The sequence below is a fragment of the Apiospora aurea genome, assembly GCF_038362705.1.
Source record: "Apiospora aurea strain CBS 24483 chromosome Unknown utg000009l_segment0_segment0, whole genome shotgun sequence".
In the NCBI taxonomy this organism is placed as follows: domain Eukaryota; kingdom Fungi; phylum Ascomycota; class Sordariomycetes; order Amphisphaeriales; family Apiosporaceae; genus Apiospora; species Apiospora aurea.
In genome coordinates, this window is record NW_027117396.1 from 2,399,407 (window position 1) to 2,419,269 (window position 19,863).

Sequence of the window (19,863 nt, forward strand, 5' to 3'; positions counted from 1 at the left end):
AGGAATGGTGCTCAATCACGATCCCCTTTGGGGGTGCCCGTACTGCCGGATGTAAACTGAACGAACGCGGGGTCGGAGGGACTGCCCCCTATTTCCAACTCATCGCCAGTGGGTAGGGCGTTGAGCATGGCAGGTGAAATGACGACGACTTCATCCGCTAGAGGTTTCGCAGTGGACTCCGTAGCCATAGAGCAGACAATAAGGGAACCGTCAGTGGCGGCGACGATACTTCTCAGTCGCTCCAGTGGATACGCGGGATCCAGCGCCGCGCAAGCCCCTCCGGCTTTGAGAACGCCAAGCATGGCCACGATCGTCCACACCGACTTCTCGAAACAGAACGGGACAATCGTCTCGGGCCCTACACCTCGGGACCTCAGGAGACGTCCGAGGCGGCTCGCAGCACCATCGAGCTCGGCATAGGTCAGACGGCCATCCCATCCCACGACCGCTTCTTTGTCGGGCGTAAGCTCGGCCTGCGCCGCCACCACCGCATCTACGCGCACCTGGAGATCCTCGAGCTCGTGGTCGTTCCACCGACGGAGGTCTTGCACGTTCTCCGGCGAGACGAGATCGATGTCGCGGATGGTGGTGTGGCGGCCGTCTTGCAGGAGCGACCGAATCGCTTGGGCGAAGGTCGTCGATATGCTCCGCGCCATGTCCGGGGAGATATCGGACCTCTGGAACGCCATTTCGACGTCGAAATCGTTGTCGGAAACGGTAATGTCGACGGCGATCATGTACTCGGTAGGGTCCGTGCCGGCGACGCGGCGAAGCTTGATCGGGCCGCGGGGCACGGTTTCGTCCTTGGACTTCTGCAGCGACAGGATGGTATTGAAGAGGGTTTCGCTCGACAGGCCCAAGGCGTGGTGCACGTCCGCCAGCGAGACCTGTTGGTACTCTAGGTTTCGGAGCAAGTCGGCCTGACACTGCTGGAGTACGTCGTGGATATGTCGGTCCTCTGCCACATCCACGCTGCAGGCCAGCATGTTGATGACGGGGCCGACCATCGTGTCGATGCCAGGAACATCGATGTCACGACCTGCCGACAGGTAGCCGAAACAGACCCGATCCAAGCCCGTGAAAGCCTTGAGAACTAGGGCCCAGCTCGTCTGCAGCAAGGTGAAGAGCGTAATGCCCGTCCTCCGGCAATACTCGTGGATCTCGGCGGTGGCGATGCCTAGATTCACCCCCACGGTTTGCTGTCCTCCTGATTGTTCGCCAGGTTTTCTATCAAGCAGAGGGGGAAAGTTGCAAGGCTCGCTTTGATGAAGATACTGCTTCCAGTGTTCCAGCTGAGAGGTCTTTGGCTGTGAAGGACTCGTCCCAACGAAAGCGCTGTAGCGAGGGCCAGTGGGCATCAGCCCTTCACTGCCGTACGCTTGAAGGAGGTCTGTCATGATGACTCCAATACTGAAGCCATCGACAATCTTGTGGTCCATCTCTATCCTTAGGAAAACCGAGTTGGTGTCCTCCGCCGTGCAGATGGTGAGAGAATGGGGCGGCATTTCAGGCGAAAACTCCGCCGAGGTCGAAGCCGAAAGAGCTTGAACGACGTTCTCGGCCTTGAGATGGTGCATCGTCGAGGTGTTGATATGCGTGTCTTTCAGCGTCACTTGGTGGTAGGAGCCGTCGGTGCCTACGTCGTCCAGGAAGACGGTGCGGAACAGGGGATGGCGCCGGACGACCTGCTTCCAGGCCGCAATCAGCTTGTTGGGGCAAACGGGCGCTCGAGACTCGCTGGGGGTGACTTCAACGACGGAGAAAAAGGAATATGCGCCCGAACCCTTCTGTTGCGACAGGAACATGCCCTGCTGTACCGAAGACAGCGGGTAGACCTCCTCAATGTTGGCTTCCTCCAGCTTCCTGCTCCGGACGGCCTCTCGGATGTGCGCGAGATTGTCCCAGTCGAGTTTTACAAGCGGCATATCGGCAAGCGTCAGCTCGGCCGCCAAAGTGGGCAACCTCAGAGCCATCTCTTGAAGCACGATCTCACATTGCTTGACCCATTTGTGTATCGACTGCTGGTGTCGCATGCGCCCGTTGAACACGAAGCTGAACTGGAGCGCCTCGGGCTGCGCCGCGACCAAGACGTCGAGGAGCGCCGTGCGCGGCATGTCAGCGGCGTAGTTGAAGGCTTCGGTTGCCATGTCGAGCGCGCCGGCCCGTCCGAAGAGGGCATCTTGGCGCTCGAGCTGTTGGTACTTGCCGACGTAGTTGAAGGTCACTTCCGGGCTCTTGTGGCAGCCGAAGGCCTGGCGCCCTTGCTCGTTCAGATACTGCGAGCAGAAGAATGCCCATCCGTCAAAGGGCATTCGCCTCCGCACGTCCTTGCTGCGCCGGACGGCTTCGAGCATGTCCCGGGTGGCGCCGATGTGGATAGGTGCCAGCGTGGTGAACCACCCAACTGTATTGGATACGTCAATTGAGCCATCCCAACTTTGCCGGCCGTGACCTTCGCTGAATAGGGGAGGTGGGTTTCGATCATTGAAAACGTGATGGAAAGCATGTGATACGGCAGCCATCATCAGTTCCACTGGCTCCGTCTTCAAAGCTTCGTTGGCCGGACCGAGGATGGCGAGGGAGCTAGCACGATCTAGGGTGAAAGATACCGACTTGGCGTCGCTCATCAGATTGGTTGCCTCCGCCATTCCCCAGTAGTCATAATCTGGAACTGGAATGTCTTGAATGACGGCGGTAGAAGGTGAAAGGTTCGCCTCACTATATTCGGTTTGCAACTGGCTCCAGGTCTGGAATGATATGGGTTTATCAAGCCTGCTAGTTGTCAGACCGTCACTCAGGGCCTCTTCCATATCATGCAGTATGGCACGCCAGGAAACCAAGTCCACCACGAGATGAGAAGCAATCATTAAGAGATGCTGGTTTGATAAGCGCCCATCGGCACCCTCCGTATCAAGCAGATGTGTTTCAATGAGAGGGCCATGGACAATATCGATACCAGCGCCGTCGAGAAGGCGCGTTACTTCTGGAGGCAGGTCTGCCTCCGATGATAACCCGTGCCTCTCTAACCGGTATGAAGAAGCGACTTCCGTCGTGACCATTTGCTGCCATTGCCCACGCGAGTCGCCGACAAAACGTGCTCTCAACATGGAATGTCTCTCCACAAGGCTCCGGACAGTGGCCTCCAGCTGCGCGCTGGTAACAGGCCGATTGACCGTGACGCAGAAGCTCTGGTTGTACTTCTTCGGCCCTTCAGGTGTCGCCTCAAAGTACGCCTTCTGTATTGGCGAGAGGTCGAAGAGGACGTTGGGCGTTTCATCCACCAGGCGCGCGCGGGGCTCCGAGCAGGTGGCCAGGGAGGCAAGCTCGGCAAGAGATTGACAACGCAAGACGTCCTGGACACTCACGGCGATGCCCGCCTTTCGACTCTGGGAAACAACTTGCATGGCGGTCAGGGAGTCGCCGCCGAGGCTGATGAAGGACCTGGCGCTGCCGAAGCCTTTCCGGTTGAGGACGCGCTCCCAGACCTGGGCCAGTTGCTGTTCCATCGGGCTCGAAGGTTTGAGAAAATGACCAGACTGCGCCTCGCTATCAAGAAGATCGCCATACTCCGAGGCATCGAGCGTCTCAATCCACGTCTTGACCTGCATGCGATCCATCTTCCCCGAGGTGTTGAGCGGAATTCGCTGGACCACCAGCCACGTACTCGGGATCATGTACGAGGGCAGCTGGCTGGAGATGGCATCTTTGATCGTCTGCACGTCGGCCGCGGATCGACGGAGCTCATCGCGTTCGAGGAGGCGAAGAGGCGTCCGCTCCGCATTGGGAGGCTCCAGCGCACGCAGCGATAGGACGGCCACGATGCGCCCGGCCAAGAAGCCGCTCGAAGGCATCATCGCGACGGCATGCCGGATGGACGTGTGGTTCCAGAGGTGATATTCAATCTCTCCCAGCTCGATCCGGTTGCCGCGGACCTTGACTTGGCTGTCTTTTCTTTTGACGAAGCTGACGGAGCTGTCGAGGTTGTATCTGCCGAGGTCGCCGGTGAGATACATCCTCCTGTCGGAGCGCCCGTTGCGTGTCGCGAAGGCCGGGTCTACCACGAACGCCGCGTCGGTCTTCTCCGGCTCATTGAGATATCCTCGGGCGAGCAGCGGGCCCTCGATGAGGATCTCGCCCACACTGCCGACCGGGACCAGGCGGTTGTAGTCGGCCGGGTCAACCAGCCACATGAAAGCGCCGACCTGGGCCCCAAAGTTGGCCGGGTCCGCGTCGGCCGAAACGCCGACGTTGCAGGCCATGGCGATGCAGCATTCGGCCGGTCCGTAGATCAACGACAGGCACGTGTGGTCCGCCAGGGTTTCGACCGTCTCCTTGCGCACGCGCTCGCCCCCGAGGGCAATGAAGTCCACGCCGTCGACCTCTTGCGGGGTGAGGAGGCTGGCCACGGTAGGGGTGAGACATGCCCAATTGGCTCGGTATTTCTTGAGCGCGCCGCCCAGGTCGTTCATCCTCTCGAACTCGGACGGGACACAGACCGTCCCGCCTCGCATGAGCGTGGTGAACAGATCCATGATGCTGATGTCGAACATGTATGCAGAGAATTGCAGTACTCTTGAGTCTTTGCCGACTCGCATCGCTTCGCCGTGGGTCCGCGAACTCGACGCGAGTGCGTCGTGTTCGAGCACGATACCCTTGGGCTTCCCTGTGCTTCCCGACGTAAATACCACGAAAGCTGCGTTACGTGGCTGCACTTCCGGTGCGATAAGCGCCTCGCTAGGCAGGCCAACGCCCGACGAGGGCATGGATGAGAGTGTCTCGCTGTTTACCACGACGACATGGTCAACAACATCGGAAAACCGCGTCGCGTATTGGGTAGAGGCAACGAGGACCCGGGCGCCAGTGCTCCGGACTAACTCGCTGAGGCGGTTCTGGGGGTGCGATGGATCCAAAGCCACACAGGCCCCGCCCGCCTTGATGACGGCGAGCATGGTGACGACGTGCCAGCCCGACTTCTCGAAGCAAAGCGGCACCAGCACTTCGGGGCCGACACCGTGGCCACGCAGCTCCCAGGCCAGGCGATCGGAAAGATGGCCCAGCTCCGAGTAGGTCAGATCGAGGTCACAGGAGCACACGGCCGGGTGATCAGGATGCTTCCGTACCATGTCCTCGACAATGTGGTGGACGCAGCGATCGACTTTGGGCGACGGTTCGGCATTCCACTGCTGCACCTGTTGTTGGTTGAGGGTACCCAGGAGCTCGACGTCCCCGAGACGCTTGTTGACGTCGCCCAGGATATCCAGTAGAATCGCCTTGATCGCATCGGCTACGAATTGGGCCATCTGATCCGACACGGCAGCAGTCTGGTAGTTGAACCCTAGCCCCAAGGACCCATGTCCAACCTCAACGTTGAGGGAGCACACGTACTCGGTGGGATCGTAGATGGACATGGGTTCCCAAGTTATGGGACCGCACGCATCTTTCGACGAACCCCGGCGAGTAACCGACATCGAGGTATTGAACAACCTGGAGCCTGTGAGTGGCAATTCGTGCTGGATGTCAATGAGCGGCGCGTGCTGATGCGGAAGGCCATCCGCATATTCTTCCTTGATTCTCTTGAGGAGCGATTGTAAGGGCTGGTCGCGGTCCAGCATGACGCGGGATACCAGGGTGTTGATCATCGGCCCGCAAATCTGCTGCGCGTCCTCGTTCATATCTATGTCTCGACCCGAGGTCATGTAGCCAAAGCAGACATCATCGGAACCTGTGTATAGGCCAATTACGATAGCCCAAATCAACTGGAAGACGTTCGACAGCGTGATGTCATTCTCAACACACAGCCTCTCGACAGCACCAGACACCTCGTCGAAAGGCACGACGATGGTCTGGTTCGAGTTCGCGACTTTAGACACATATTGCTGCAAGTATGGGAAAAGGCAGGGAGCGATGTCCTCCAGGTAGCCTTTCCAGTAATCAATCTGACGCCTCACGTCCAAACCTTGCAGGAAGTCGACGTAAGATCCGTATCCCGCCACGCTGGAACCATGACGAGCTGCATGGTTCGTATCTTGGTAAGCGGCAACAAGGTCGTTCATGGCGATAGTCCACGAGTGTGCATCGACTATGGCGTGGTTTACGAGAAGGCAAGCATACACCCCACCGCCCTCATCTCTGAGGAGCGCCAATTCATGTGGCGAATCAAATGAGTGATAGGTCTCGCTTCTCCATGTCCTGAGGAACAACACGGGGTCGGAGACGCCCTCGCCCACGAAGGAGACACTGGGTTTCCCATCGCGGACGACAACCTGGTTGAAGAAGTGATCGCCCTCGCTCTCAATGAAGCGAGTGCGGAAGATGGGATGGCGTTGTACTACGCGTGCCCACGCTTGAGCAAGTCGGTGCATGTCCAGCTCCGAGTCGCCAGCACCGGAAATCTTGGCGATAAGGCGGGTAACGTACTGTTCCGCGTCTTTTTGTTGGCTGATCAGAATTCCCTGCTGCATTGGGGTACAAGGGTAGAGATCCTCCACGTCGCCTTGCGCGACGCTGTCACCAAGCCGCTGCACCGTCGTTTCCAGTTCACCTTGAAGCAGATTTGACCTCGGGAAATCGACGACAGTCAAAAGCGCTGGCAGTTGCTGAGTAACCGTGATCATATGCTTCATTGTCTCGGCTATCTCGCTGATCCAACTTTGGATCTTCTCCTTTTTCTGGCTGTTCTTGTGGAAGCTGGTGTGGATTGCGAGCTCGCCATCGATGATCATGGCGGAAGTCTCAAAGAGACCCAGTCGCGGTAGCGAGGGATCGTTATTGATGAGCGCCTCGTCGCCGTAGCGAATGGGCTCGAAGATGGACTCCGACGATTCAAATTGCTGTTGGAGACCGAAGTAGTTGAACACGAGCTCCATCCTGTAGGGATTCATGTCGGACTTATCCCCCGGTGGCCCATACCGTCGAGCGAACTCGATCCGGCCACGCTCGGCCCCGGACCTCCGAGCGATTCTCACCAGCTTGAGTGCTTCAACTGCTGTGGTCGCTTCAGAAAGATCCACGGTGACAGGGGCTATGGTAGTAAACCACCCGACTGTACGTGATAGATCCTCGTCACCGGATCCAGCGTCTCGGCCGTGCTGCTCGCTGAATGCAGAAGGGACCGGGCGATCGGGGAAGTTCTTCTTGAATGCCAAAAGTACAGACGCGAGTATCATGTCGACCACTTCCACGTTGGCAACTGTCGCAGCAACGTCGAACATGCCGCTAGTCTCTCGCGGGCCGAGAGTGACCATTGTGTATTCAACGGACCCGTAGCAGTTGGACTCCGATCCCATGCCCCAGTACTCCAGGTCGCTGGTATACTGCATCGGCCCTTCCTCAGGGCGCCCGAGAAGCCTCGCCTCTTGCCGTTCGACCCAGGCAGGAAATGACATGGACGCAGGCGCGATAGTGCGACCAAGCAGGAGGTCCTGCAGATCTCCGGCGATGATGCGCCAGCTCACCAGGTCGACCACCAGATGGTGGCAAATCAGGGACAGGTATCGTCCGTTTGGCGCCGCGACGAGCGTCGCGACGAAAAGGGGCCCCGCCTGAAAGCTGGTGGCGCGCTGCCGTCTGGCGTTGATGGCAAACACGTCATCCATGGAGGCAGCTTCCAGCATCTCGAAGTCCAGGAATTGGTGCACTGAGCTCCGGATTGTTTGTGTCCAAACAGCACCGGTCCGCCGGAAGCTCGCCCGCAACATGCCGTGGGTTTCGACTATCTTCAACAAGGCGGTTCGGATAGATTCTGCAGAATGGCTTGCCAGCACCTTCAACAGTAAGCTCTGGTTAAAGTGGTTCATGCCGTCGCCTGCAAATCCAAAGTGCAGTCTCTGGATCGGGCTTAGGCCCAACGCGACGTCGGAGAAGTCGTCGGGCTTGGACACGGCGACATCCCGGAGGACCGGCACCATCTTGGTGGACAAGGCGATCAAGGATGTTGATTGAAGCACATCGCGAACGCTCAGTCGGAAGCCAAAAGCCAGGCAACGCGAGGTCAATTGCATTGCCGAGATGGAGTCACCTCCGGCCGCGATGAACGAGCTGCGCAAGTTGATGATCTCTGCAGGCTTGTTGAGCAGCCCCGAGATGGCAGCAATAAGGCCATTCTCCTCCGCCCTGGCGCCGGTGGAGTCCAGGTTTGGGCGGCCTACAATCTTCGCGTAGCCATCGAGAGACACAGACGAGAGCCACCTATCGAGAAGCTTCCGGTCGAGTTTCCCCGACGAGAGAGACGGCAACTTCTCCACGACAATCCAGTAGCTTGGCACCATGTAGGGAGCGAGACGTCGACGGGCCTCGTCGGACAGCCTCTCCGTAAGGGCCGAAGCCTCTTCGTTGCGCGTCGTGTGGATGACGACCGGGGGACCAGACTCGGGCTCCGCGAGCACCGGTGATGGGGAAATGACGGCCACGATGGCGTCTTTGAAAGGACCTCGCCTCGGCAGTAAAACAGCTGCGCTTGCAGACATCGAGTACTCGATCTCGCTCAGTTCAACTCTCTGCCCACGAAGCTTGACCTGGGAGTCTTTTCTCCCCACGAATGAGAGAGTCCCATCTGCGTTGAGGCGCACCAGATCTCCAGTTAAATAGAACCGGGTTCTCGTGTCCTCCGCCCAGTCGAGGGCCGACACGAAGGAGTCTGCCGTTTTCTCAGCGTCGTTGAGATAGCCACGAGACAGGATCGGGCCAGACATGACAAGCTCCCCGATGCCGCCGATGGGAGTCAGCCGGTTGGGGTTCATGGGTTCCACAACAGAAGCCGCCGACCCGATGGCGTAACCGATGTTGGCATGGTCAATCGTATCCGTCGTGAATTCAAGCATGGTGCTGAATACGGTGCACTCGGTCGGCCCGTAGGCTATGATGAGTCGGGTTGCGGGCGCCCAGGCCTCGGTGACATCAGACGCCACCGGCTCGCCGCCAATGACGATGGTCTTGAGGGAGGGGACCTGATGCGGTTGCAGCGTGCGCACGAGGGACGGGGTGAAGAAAGCCCAGGAGACTTGGAAGGCGTCCATGGCGGCGGCGAGACCGTCGGTACGGTCGTGGTCGGACGGGATGCAGATGCAGCCGCCTGCGCGCAGCGTGCAGAAGATCTCGGCGATGCACCCGTCGAAGGTGTAAGTCGTGTTCTGCAGGACGCGCGAGTCCGATGTGAAATGCATTGCCTTCATCACTCTCTCCATGCTGGAGCATAAGGCGACGTGTTGAATCACGACACCCTTCGGCTGTCCCGTGCTGCCCGAAGTGAAGATGGCATAGGCGCCATCTTGAGGCGAAACCTGCGGTAAAGCTTTCTTCTGGTCTGGCAAATTGGTTTGGCTGACGATGCGGTCTGGGCTAAGGACGAACAGGGCCGGACCGAGCGAGGAGCATATGGACTGCGTCTCTTCAGTTGCAATAACCAACCGACTCGAAGACCGGGTAAGAATATTGGCTAGACGGTCTTGCGGATGGGAAGGGTCGAGGGGAATGAAGGCACATCCGGCTTTGAGTACAGCCAGCATGGAAATTATGACCCATCTGGACTTCCGAGCGCATATAGCAACGAAAGAGCCACGTTCCAGGTCAGGGTGAGTGCCCAGTAGCTCAAGGGCTAATAGATCCGCAAGCTCCTCAACTTGGCGGTAGGTAAATGTGCCATCCCAAGATGATACGGCTTCTGATTCCGGACTCTCATAGGCTTTGGCGCTGATAAGTTGGTGCATGGTGTGCTCCACTGGTTGTTCCATGGACTGCTCCGCCCATTTCATGATCTGCGATCTATCTCGACTGCTGAGAACGTCAATTTGACCGATCCGCATCTTTGGGCTGCCCATAATGGAATGGATTGCCTGAGAATACGTTGCCAGAATGCTGTCAGCCTGGGCTTGGGACATCCGGTTGTTCCAATGTCCGAGGTCTAGTGTCAGCCTGGTCTCGGTGACAGAGAAGTTCAGCGTCAGGTCAAATTCAGTTGGCTGATATTGGTCGATCATCTCGATTTGAAGGCCGCTGGAACTGTTGCTCAGATTGGAGGCCGGGAGGATCGATATGGCTGTCGAGAAGATGGGTTGACTTGACCCCAAGGCGTGCTGTATCTCCCCCAGATGTACGTATTGATGCGAGAGCGCAGACAGCACATCCTCTTGTACCGAGTTGATCGCGTCGCGCACGCTCAGGTCACTTGATACATCGCATCGGCAGGGCAGGACATTGATCAGAGGGCCGACGATCTGTTCGACGTCGTCCACTGGGGCTTCTCGTCCCGATGTCAAAACCCCGAAGGCCACGTCGTGCCGGTTGAGGAGCCGGCTCAAAACTAGCGCCCAGGCGAATTGCAGTACCGCAGCCACGGTGACGTCGTGTTTGCTCGCACATTCTCGAAGTTCGCCATAGTCCGGCATCGACTGTCTTGTATAGACCAGAGCCTTGTTTGTCTCGTCGGCGACCTTGTAGGTTGTCGTCTGCGGAAGAGTACAAGGATCGAGGTCTGAGAGGCGCCTCTTCCAGAAAGCAAGTGATTCTCTCGAATCGCTTTCCTCCAGAAAGTCCAAGTAGGTAGAGTAAGAGGCTGCAACGGAGTCGGGAAGTGAGTGGGAGATGGCACTTATAAGATCTCCCATGAGTATAAGCATGGAATATCCGTCGAAGATAAGGTGAGAGATGTCCAACTTGATAAGGAACTCCTTGTCGCTTCGACGGCAGATTGTCATGGCGTGGGGAGGCTGGTCATGCCTCCTCGTCGTCTTGTGCCCTTTGAGGACGGCAGAGGCATCGATTGGCATGTTTCGAAAGTCGAACATGGTCGGTCCGACTTCGAACTTTCGAAGTATCACCTGCTCAAACGCGCCAGGCCGTGACGCACTCTCCCTGCAGTATGTTCGGAGTATTGAGTGCCGGTTCACGACACCTTGCCAAGCATCTGCTATCTGCTGACAGTCCAGGGTGTCCTGCGTGGAGAGCCTGAACGTGAAGGAGCATTCATATTGTCCGTCCTCTTTGACCTGACTGAGAAGCAGAGACTCTTGCATAGGGGAGCATCTTATCACACTCTCGATGTCAGTTATGACTGCATCGCGAGCGCCATGGAAGTACCCGTCATCGACGCCCTGCGGGCTGGGAGCGCTCCCGACTAGCGCTTTGAGCTTTCGGGCCGGCATCTTCGTATCCTTGGGTAGAGGAGATACCACTTTGGCAAGCTCGGCAATGGTTCGACAGCGAATGACATGAGCCACGGTAAGGAGCATTCCATCCTGTCGGCCCATCGAGATTACTCTCATGGCAGAGGCTGAGTCTCCCCCAAGGTTCAAAAACGACTCGTTTCGTCCGATCTTGGAGGGTTCGATCTGAAGTATCTTAGCCCAGATTGTCTGAAGCTTCTGCTCGACAGCGCCAATGGGCTCCTCAATTGGGCCGCCAGATGCTGCCATAAAGACTCTCTCATAGGTATCTGTGCTCATGTCTTGAAGAAACTGCAGCAGCGAGTGACGATCAAGCTTGCCCGTGATGGTTAACGGGTACGATTTGACGACAATCCATAAGGTTGGTACCATATATTCCGGAATGCGCTCGCGAAGGGCTGTTTCAAGCCCTTGTAGCAGTTCCAAAGAGGCTTCTTCGGGGATGAAGGTGATAGGTCCCTGTTGAATTTGTTTTTCTTCCGGAAACGGCTCTCTGGGGACAAGAAAGCCAGTCAACTTGCCGGCGCATTTCCCCAGGCTGGGCAAAAAGACGGCGGCTTGTTTTACTCGATTTGTCGCCAGAATGGACTGTTCGACGTCGAGCAGCTCCACCCTCTGCCCCCTCACCTTGACCATCACTATATTCATGTTAGCCATGTTGCATTGGAGTCCCTTACACGGGATGACTCACTATCGCTGCGGCCGCTAAAGCTCAAGCTCCCGTCGGAGTTGAGATACATCAGATCTCCCGTCCGACAAAATCGGAACCCTTCACGGGGCGTCGGCATCCATGCGGCGCTGCGAACGAAAACAGATTCTGTCATCTCCGACATGTCCAGATACGACGACGCCGTGGAGCTGCTGTAGACCAAAACCTCGCCCACGGTCCCGATAGGCACCAGTCGGTTGTGGTCGGAAGGGTCCACCAGCCAGCAACTGCCATACGAATGACCGACGTTTCGGACGTCGCTCAGTTCGCCTAGCCTGTGGTTGAAGGTCACCAGAGCATTCTCAGAACTGGCGTACGCGTAAAAGGCGGCCATACAGGACCTCCAGCGCATAGCTTCGGCCTGGCTCATAGGCTCTCCCAGCACCAGCAGGGTCTTCAGATGTTTGATGTCGGTGGGCGACAGAGAGCGCAATACCGAGGGAACAAGACAAGCCCACTCAACCCGGGTCTGGTTCATGAAAGCAACCAGGTCGTTCGCCTTTTGGTGCTCCGAAGGTACACAAACGCAGGTTCCAACTGTGCAAATGGCCACGAGGATCTCGTAGATGGCAGGTGTAAAGTTGTACGATGCGAATTGAAGGGTACGACCGACGGTGTTCATAGACGCCACGTTTGCCGCCGCTGAGCAGAATGCGGCATGGGGTACAGTGATTCCTTTGGGTTTGCCGGTAGACCCAGACGTAAAGAGGATGTACGCAGTATCCTCAGGCTGGACAACTGGTGCTTCCAGTTCGGTTCCTGGTGATGCATCCATATGACCTTGGTCGATCGTCAATACCTTTTCATGCAACTTTCCGGTGGTGGAAAGGCATCCCGGGGTCGATATAATGGCGGCAGCATTGGAAGCCTGGACTATCTGTTGCAGCCGTGCCAGTGGCTGTTGCATATCCACCGGTACCAAGACCGCACCAGCCATGAAGACGGACATCCAAGCTGCGACGACAAGCTTGGACTTCTCGGAGCAAGCCATGACGGTGTCCCCTTTCTGAACACCAAGGGCTCGGAGTTGCTGTGACAACTGAGTCGAAAGTGCTCCGAGCTCCGAGTACGTAAGCTGCCCATCCCAGGCATCAACAGCCACTTCGTTGGGCTGGAGCGAAGCAAATCGCAGAAATTGGGTGTGGATGCACTCCGGAACATATTTTGGGGGGTTAGCGTTCCATGAACGAATCTGGTCGAGCTGGGCAGGTGGTAAGACGTCGAGATCCTGGACGGAAACCTCCGGCTGTTGCACAATGCATTCCAGAGCAAATTGAACGACTTGACCCAAGTTTCGAGCCTGCATGACAGAGAGATGGCCTGTTCGAAATGATATCTCGAGGGAGTCCATGGTGGAAGCAAGAGTGAGGATGATGGGAAACTTGGATAGAATTAGAGGTGGATTTTACAGCTGAGGAGGCAGGTCAGATGACATACGTTCTTATGAATCTCCCGCTTACCTTCACTGGTGACGGCGAGGTCGCTGGCAACAAGCGTATTGCATGGTAACTTCATGCCATTGACCATGTTCCAGTCATCGACTTGAACGGCCGGAGCATCCTGAGACTCCAGCTGGCCGGCTTGATGTGAAATCTCGGATACACGTCTATCAGGAGACAATTTAAGCAAGACAAGCCGCAATGTTTTGCTCATATTAGCAGAGCCATTACATTGCGTCTTGGCAGCTTCCATGAAGGTTACCCCCTCGTTTCCTGAATAGAGACGTAGGACAAGGGCCCAGGCAGTCCTCACATGAGCGAGGATGTTTGAGCCGGCTCCCGTTTCCCCTATCTGGATCTGTTGGGTAGCGCATGACTCCGCGTCACCAATGACACCGTCGTTTCGCACAGGGAAGTGACAAGTGACTCTTCCTGCCGCACTATCAAGCCAGTCGATAGAAAGTGATGCCATCTTGAATGCACTTGGAATAAATGGCCTAAGAGCGAATGTAAGTATAACAACAGAGGCAAGGTAGGCTTACAGCCAGGCACGAGCACCAAGATATGTATGGTCGTTTCTTCGGGCGTTTTGCTAATTCAAATAGGTGGATGGCTCTAGTTCCATGCAAAGAGGTTCACAGTATAGACAAGCCGGAGGACAATGCTCAGTATAGAGAGACGTTTCACAGCAATAAAGCCAGCATGTATTCCGTTGCAGGCCTCTAATGCTTCAATGGCTTCAAAGACGCGCTGAGAATGCGGCTGAAGACCATTGAAGCAGGGGAATGTCTGTGTCCAATCAGAGCCAGCCATGGTGCCGGCGATAGAGTCCTGGTTACAAGGCAATAAGCTTATGCCGAGGGAGGCGATAGGAAGCTTGATGCGACCAGGGTCTTGTAGGCACAAGTCAAGGTACCACACCCCGGGCTTGGATCGTTGATAACCTGGCCGCAAATATCGTTCGAGTTGGTCACATTCGGCGTCCATGCAGCAAGCAGCGAGGGTTTGGTGGGTTTCGATTGCAGATGTCAGCTTACATACTCCGCACTGGCAGTGCTCTTTATCTTGGACCAATCAGAGTAGCAGGCTCCGACCAGGGTCTGGACCTGGCAACTCAACCAACATTGCCGGGTATTTGGTTAGCGCCCGCTCTCTACGCCTTACCTTACCCCTTTAGGCTGGTGTGGGCGGCACGGAAAGCTTAGGTACAGAGAAGTGCTGGCGAGGGTCGTCGAGTTCGTCCCCTGATGCCTCTTTCCCCCTAGAGCCCGTTCTGTACTGCTTGGCTCGTGTCCGGGAACACACGGGAAAGAACAAGCAGTCACACTTTCCACACTTTCAAAGTTCGCATTCATCGAAAGATCAAGCTGGCATACGGCCAAACCCATGGAATGGCGTGCCCCGATGCCGACAAACACGTCTTCGGCCCATGGGCCGGGCCGCTTTGTCGCGGAGGGCTCGATTTCACCTTTCCATTCGAGCTTGTGTTCTTTACTCTTCTGCCTACCGCCGCCTTTGTGTCGGTAGCATTGTGCCGAGCCTGGCCCAACGGACGGTCCGAGCCGATATTGTGTACTCCGGGACGTCTACGGCCCTTCAAGCTCGTAGGCATACTCCCACTCCCTAGGCTTTCGGCGGTTCTGACTCTTGGATACTACAATCATAGACTCTGCTCGGTGTTACGGCCGCAAGCTCAGTAGCTTTCCTCGCACTAACCAGCCTCGACCATGGGCCCAGCCCTTCACTGGCCATTGGCGCCGCGAGCGTTGAATGCCTCGCTATTCTCCTGACCATCTGCCTGTCCAGCCGGCAACACAAATCGTCTCCAAGACCGTCGACGGTCATCACTCTATATCTCATCTCCAATGTCATCCTCAATCTACCTACTGCGCGGACGCTATGGCTCATCTACGGCCCGTCTGCCATCACGCTCGTATACTTGGTGGAAATGTGTTTGAAGGCCGGCTACGCAGTTGCCGAGAACATCGAAAAGAAGGGCTTGCTGATCGACTCCGCGCGTTTCAGCCCCGAGGAACTCGCCGGTCCCGTGAGCTTCAACATGTTTGGCTGGCTCTGGTCCCTGTTGCATCGCGGCTACACGACGCTTCTGACAATTTCACTGTTGATACCACTTGCGACAGATATGAGAGGCGAAAGTCTGGCTCCAGATCTCAGTACGTACTCCTCATTGCATTTCTTAATCCACCATGATGCGTCTTGGCTGTCTCTGACTGAATCGGCGGTAGGAGGCATGAGGGACCAACTTGGTCGCAGGAGTCTATTAGCTCAATTGGTCTCGCGTTTGCGACGAGCATGCCTGGTTCCCATCATTCCTCGACTGTTCCTGCTGGGATTCACCCTTGCTCAGCCCTTTTTGATATTCACAACCGTCGAATACATCAGTGTCCCCTTTGATGAAAGAGTCAGGGAAGAAGGACGACTTCTCGTATTTGCGTTCCTGATCACCTTTGTCGGTTACTCTGTATGTTCACCAAGACCAAATTGGGTTGGAAACTCTGCTGACTCTACCAGCTCTCCAACGCCTTGTACTGGCACCTTGTCAACCGGTTGATGATGAAGGTGCGCGGAAGTCTAGTGGCTCTGATATACTCCAGTTCTTTCTCCAGCGTCAGACCAATCGCCGGGGACACTGCCTCTCTCACCCTCATGACTGTCGACGTCGAGAAGGCTATGCTGGCATTCGAAGACCTCCATGAGCTATGGGTCAGTTTGATACATGTTGCCATCGCGGTATACGTCCTCGCTGTACAGATGTCGTGGGCCTGTATTGCCCCCATCTTGGTGTGCATCAGTGTGTCTAGCCTTTCCAGTCGCACCCACGACCCTCACTGACGCTGTATATCTAGTCTGCCTGGTACTCACCGCACCAATTGCTGGCAAGGTCGGCACGGCCCAGAAGTCATGGAATTCTGCCGTTCAATTGAGGATAAATATGACTGCCGCCGTACTTACTCATCTCAAGGAAATACGATTGCTGGGGCTCGGGGCTCGGGCCGCAGCCACCCTACGGAAACTGCGGAAAGAAGAGGTTGGAAAGTCGCAACTCTTTCGCGTCTTGATGGTCGTGGTTCTCACTTTATGTAAGTCGTGAGAGACTCGAGTCGCGTGTCTTTGCTCATTACTGACCCCTAATATAGCTCAAGTAACCGTCGGTAAGATCCCTCAACTTTTGGTGTTTCCAGCGTCTCCTATTAATCCGTCTCAGCTTTGGGACCATTCGCAACATTTGCGCTCTACAGCATCGTCCTCAAGACCTCCCACGGCGGAGACCTGCTACCTGCTCAAGCTTTCACCTCTTTGAGTCTTGTCAATCTCATCGCCTCCCCCATTGGAACACTTGTGCAGGCCATTCCTAGCTTCATGGCCGGAATGTCTTCCTTGTCACGCATACATGCTCATGTCAGCACCAATAGTCTTGGGCTCGAAGCAGACAGCGGCGAGGGCGTTTACTCAGATAGAGCAGAGAGTAGAAGCTCTCGATCTGCCGCATTCGTCAGAGATCACAAGGACGAAAAGCATTTGACCCAGGTCGCCGAGCAGAAGGACGATGAGGCCTTTGTTGGCAGTCTCAAGTCGGCGAGCTTTGGCTGGGAGGAAGTGCACCCTGTCTTGAAAGATATCGAAGTGAGTATCCGCAAAGGCTCCATAACAGCTGTTCTTGGTCCCGTAGGTTCTGGTAAGAGTACGCTACTTCTTGGGCTGTTGGATCTCGTGCCGTTTTCGTCATACTCTGCAAAAAGTATGCCCCGCCATGTCTCCTTCTGCCCTCAAGATCCGTGGCTGGTCAGCGGGACGATACGCCGAAACATCGTCTGCGGTGGAGTTTATGATCCCCGGTGGTACAATGAGGTTATAGATGCCTGCTGCTTGGTGGAAGACTTCAAGTCCTTTGGCGATGGCGACTTGAAAGAGGCTGGGAACCATGGAGGCAATCTGAGTGGAGGCCAGAAGCAACGAACTGTAAGCTTACCCCTGGACTGGACTTGGATTCTCGATCAGCGTTTCACTAATCTTCCGAGCTGATAGGCTTTGGCGAGGGCAGTCTATGCACAGAACAGTTTACTTTTGCTAGATGACCCGCTGAGCGGAGTGGATAGGGCATCTATCCATCACGTCTACACCAAACTATTCAGCAACAACGGTCTCCTCCGTCGCCACAATGCCACGGTACTGATGTGTACTAGCCACAGTGCGTAGAACAACCCTATCTCCGCGCGCGAAATGCAGAAGCTAACAATATTTAGAGGACTTCCTGGCCTACGCTGACAACGTCCTTCTTCTTGATGGACAGGGAGCCCTTACGGAGGTTCGAGATCCCGCCCATGGTCTACCGGAGGACATGGAGATATCTGCTCACCCCAGCACTGTGTCGGATGCACACTCCCCAGACTCCGAGAACGTAGAGACGCCAGCCTTGCGAACAACGGACGGCGTGACCCTGTCAGAGAGTCAAGCCGACCTTGATAGAAAGACGGGCGACATCAGCGTCTACTGGTTTTACGTGCTCGCTGCCGGACGCCCCAGTGCAGCGATCTTCATTCTGTTTTGTGCAGCTTGCGCCTTTTGCTTCCAGTTCACCACGATCTGGGTCCAGTGGTGGTCAGACGCTGCCGGGTCCAACCAGCAACGGCCTCTGGGGTACTACCTCGGCATCTTCGCCGCGCTTTGCTTCGGGTGCCTCGTTGGCCTCGCCTTTGCGTCTTGGACTTTGCTGGTACGCATGGTCAGCCGCGCCGCTCTACGCTTACACTCGCGTGTTCTCGAGGCTGTCTTCCGGGCCCCCGTGTCCTACTTGAGCTCCATTGACAACGGGTCGGTGCTCAACCGCTTCAACCAGGACATGCAGCTTATCGACTACAACCTCCCCGTGGCGGGTGTCAACACCTACCTCTTCGCCGCCATCTGCCTAGTGCAGGCCATCATCATCTGCACGGCCGCCAAATATGTTGCTATCGCCATCCCCTTCTTCCTGGTCATTATCGTCTTCGTCCAGAGATTCTATCTCAAGACGTCGAGGCAGCTGCGGCTGCTTGACATCGAGGCTAAGTCCCCGCTTTGTAAGTCACATACGCACCTCCACCGCGACCCATGTGCGCCGATGCTAACATGGTGCCTCCACAGACGGGAATTTCCAGGATACGATACGCGGGCAGCCGTCGCTCCGCGCCTACGGAGGATCATTCGGGTCCTTCCTGGTCGAAGACCATCGCCGGGTCCTGGACGAGTCCCAGCAGCCGATATACTTGCTCTACACGGTCCAGCGCTGGCTCGCCCTCGTCCTAGACCTGCTCGTCGCCGGCGTCGCGGTCCTGCTGGTCGTCGTCGCCGTCGAGGGCGACCGCGCCATGTCCGGGTCCGACATGGGCGTCGCCCTCGTCAGCCTGACCTCGTTCAACAACTTCCTGACCCTGCTCATCCGCTTTTGGGCCTCCATGGAGACGTCGCTCGGGGCCATTGCCCGGGTCCGTTCCTTCCCGAACGAGACGCCGGTCGCGCAAGGCGGGGCCGGTGGACAGGCGCTGGCGGCGGGCGGGCGGGCGGAGTCGGGCGCTGGCGGCGGCGGTATCGAATTTCGCAACGTCACGGCCCGGCATACACATGCGCGTTCGGAAGAGCACCAGGCGTCGGGCATTATGGGCGTCGACCTTACGCTGGCGCCGGGCACCAAGGCTGCCATTGTCGGCCGGTCGGGTAGCGGCAAGTCCAGTCTGATATCATCGCTCCTGCGTCTACTCCCGGTGGAAGAAGGGCAGATCCTAGTGGACGGAGTTGACATCTCCACCCTTGACCAGGATATCGTCCAGGGACGCATAAATGCCATCGCCCAAGCTTCTTTCTTCTTCCCTGGGCAGTCTCTTCACGACAACCTGGACCCACTGGCCATGCCCGACAGCGAAGTCACGCGATCGCATGTTAATGAGACGGAATGGGCCCGTACCATTACGGAGGTACTCGAAAACCTCAATCTATGGACGGAGGTACAGCGACGCGGTGGTTTGCAGGCATTGTACGAGCCTGGCGCTTGGTCTGCGGGCCAGCTCCAGCTCCTGGGCCTAGCCCGTGCCATTTTTCGACACCGGATTCTCGTGTTGGATCCTACGTCGGGTTGGAAGATACTGGTCCTGGACGAAGCCACGAGCAGGTGAGAACTTCCCCAAAGACCCCCTCATAACCCGTCTTCTTTCCTTTAAACTCAATGCACTAACACCGGCTACTTCCAACCCCCAGCGTCGATGGAGACACGGCTGCTCTGATGCGGAAGCATATCAACAAGGAGTTCGCTGACTATACCGTTTTGTCCATCGTGCACAATCTGGAAGGCGTCGCCGAAGACATGGACCGGATGGTAATGATGGTAAATGGAAGGATCGCTCGGGATGGGAAACCTTGGACATGACAAGCAGGCCCAATACCGTAAGATACGCGGGCTAGGAGTACTTTCGGATATGTCATCTCATCCTCCACGCTGCGTGGTATCGTATCTAACGTGTATCGTGACATACGCGGCAAGCAAGGCATTGATGAGTGATGTCGG

General features: G+C 56.6%; 2 protein-coding genes across 2 annotated transcripts; one reads left to right on the top strand and one right to left on the bottom strand.

The window, feature by feature from the left end:
• Positions 1-11: 11 nt before the first annotated feature.
• PG986_013873 (uncharacterized protein) lies at positions 12-13,219 on the bottom strand (the record flags this gene model as incomplete). Its single annotated transcript, XM_066850095.1, has 2 exons — positions 12-11,797; positions 11,851-13,219. The coding sequence occupies 2 exons, from the start codon at positions 13,217-13,219 to the stop codon at positions 12-14; spliced, it is 13,155 nt and encodes a 4,384-aa protein (XP_066694238.1).
• Positions 13,220-14,698: 1,479 nt separating this feature from the next.
• On the top strand, positions 14,699-19,725 carry PG986_013874 (ABC transporter FUM19; the record flags this gene model as incomplete). Its single annotated transcript, XM_066850096.1, is given in 10 exon segments — positions 14,699-14,911; positions 14,974-15,789; positions 15,840-16,119; positions 16,139-16,408; positions 16,466-16,480; positions 16,534-17,288; positions 17,355-17,495; positions 17,575-18,385; positions 18,450-19,470; positions 19,557-19,725. 10 exon segments carry the CDS (start codon positions 14,699-14,701, stop codon positions 19,723-19,725), a joined length of 4,491 nt encoding a protein of 1,496 aa, XP_066694239.1.
• Positions 19,726-19,863: the final 138 nt, after the last annotated feature.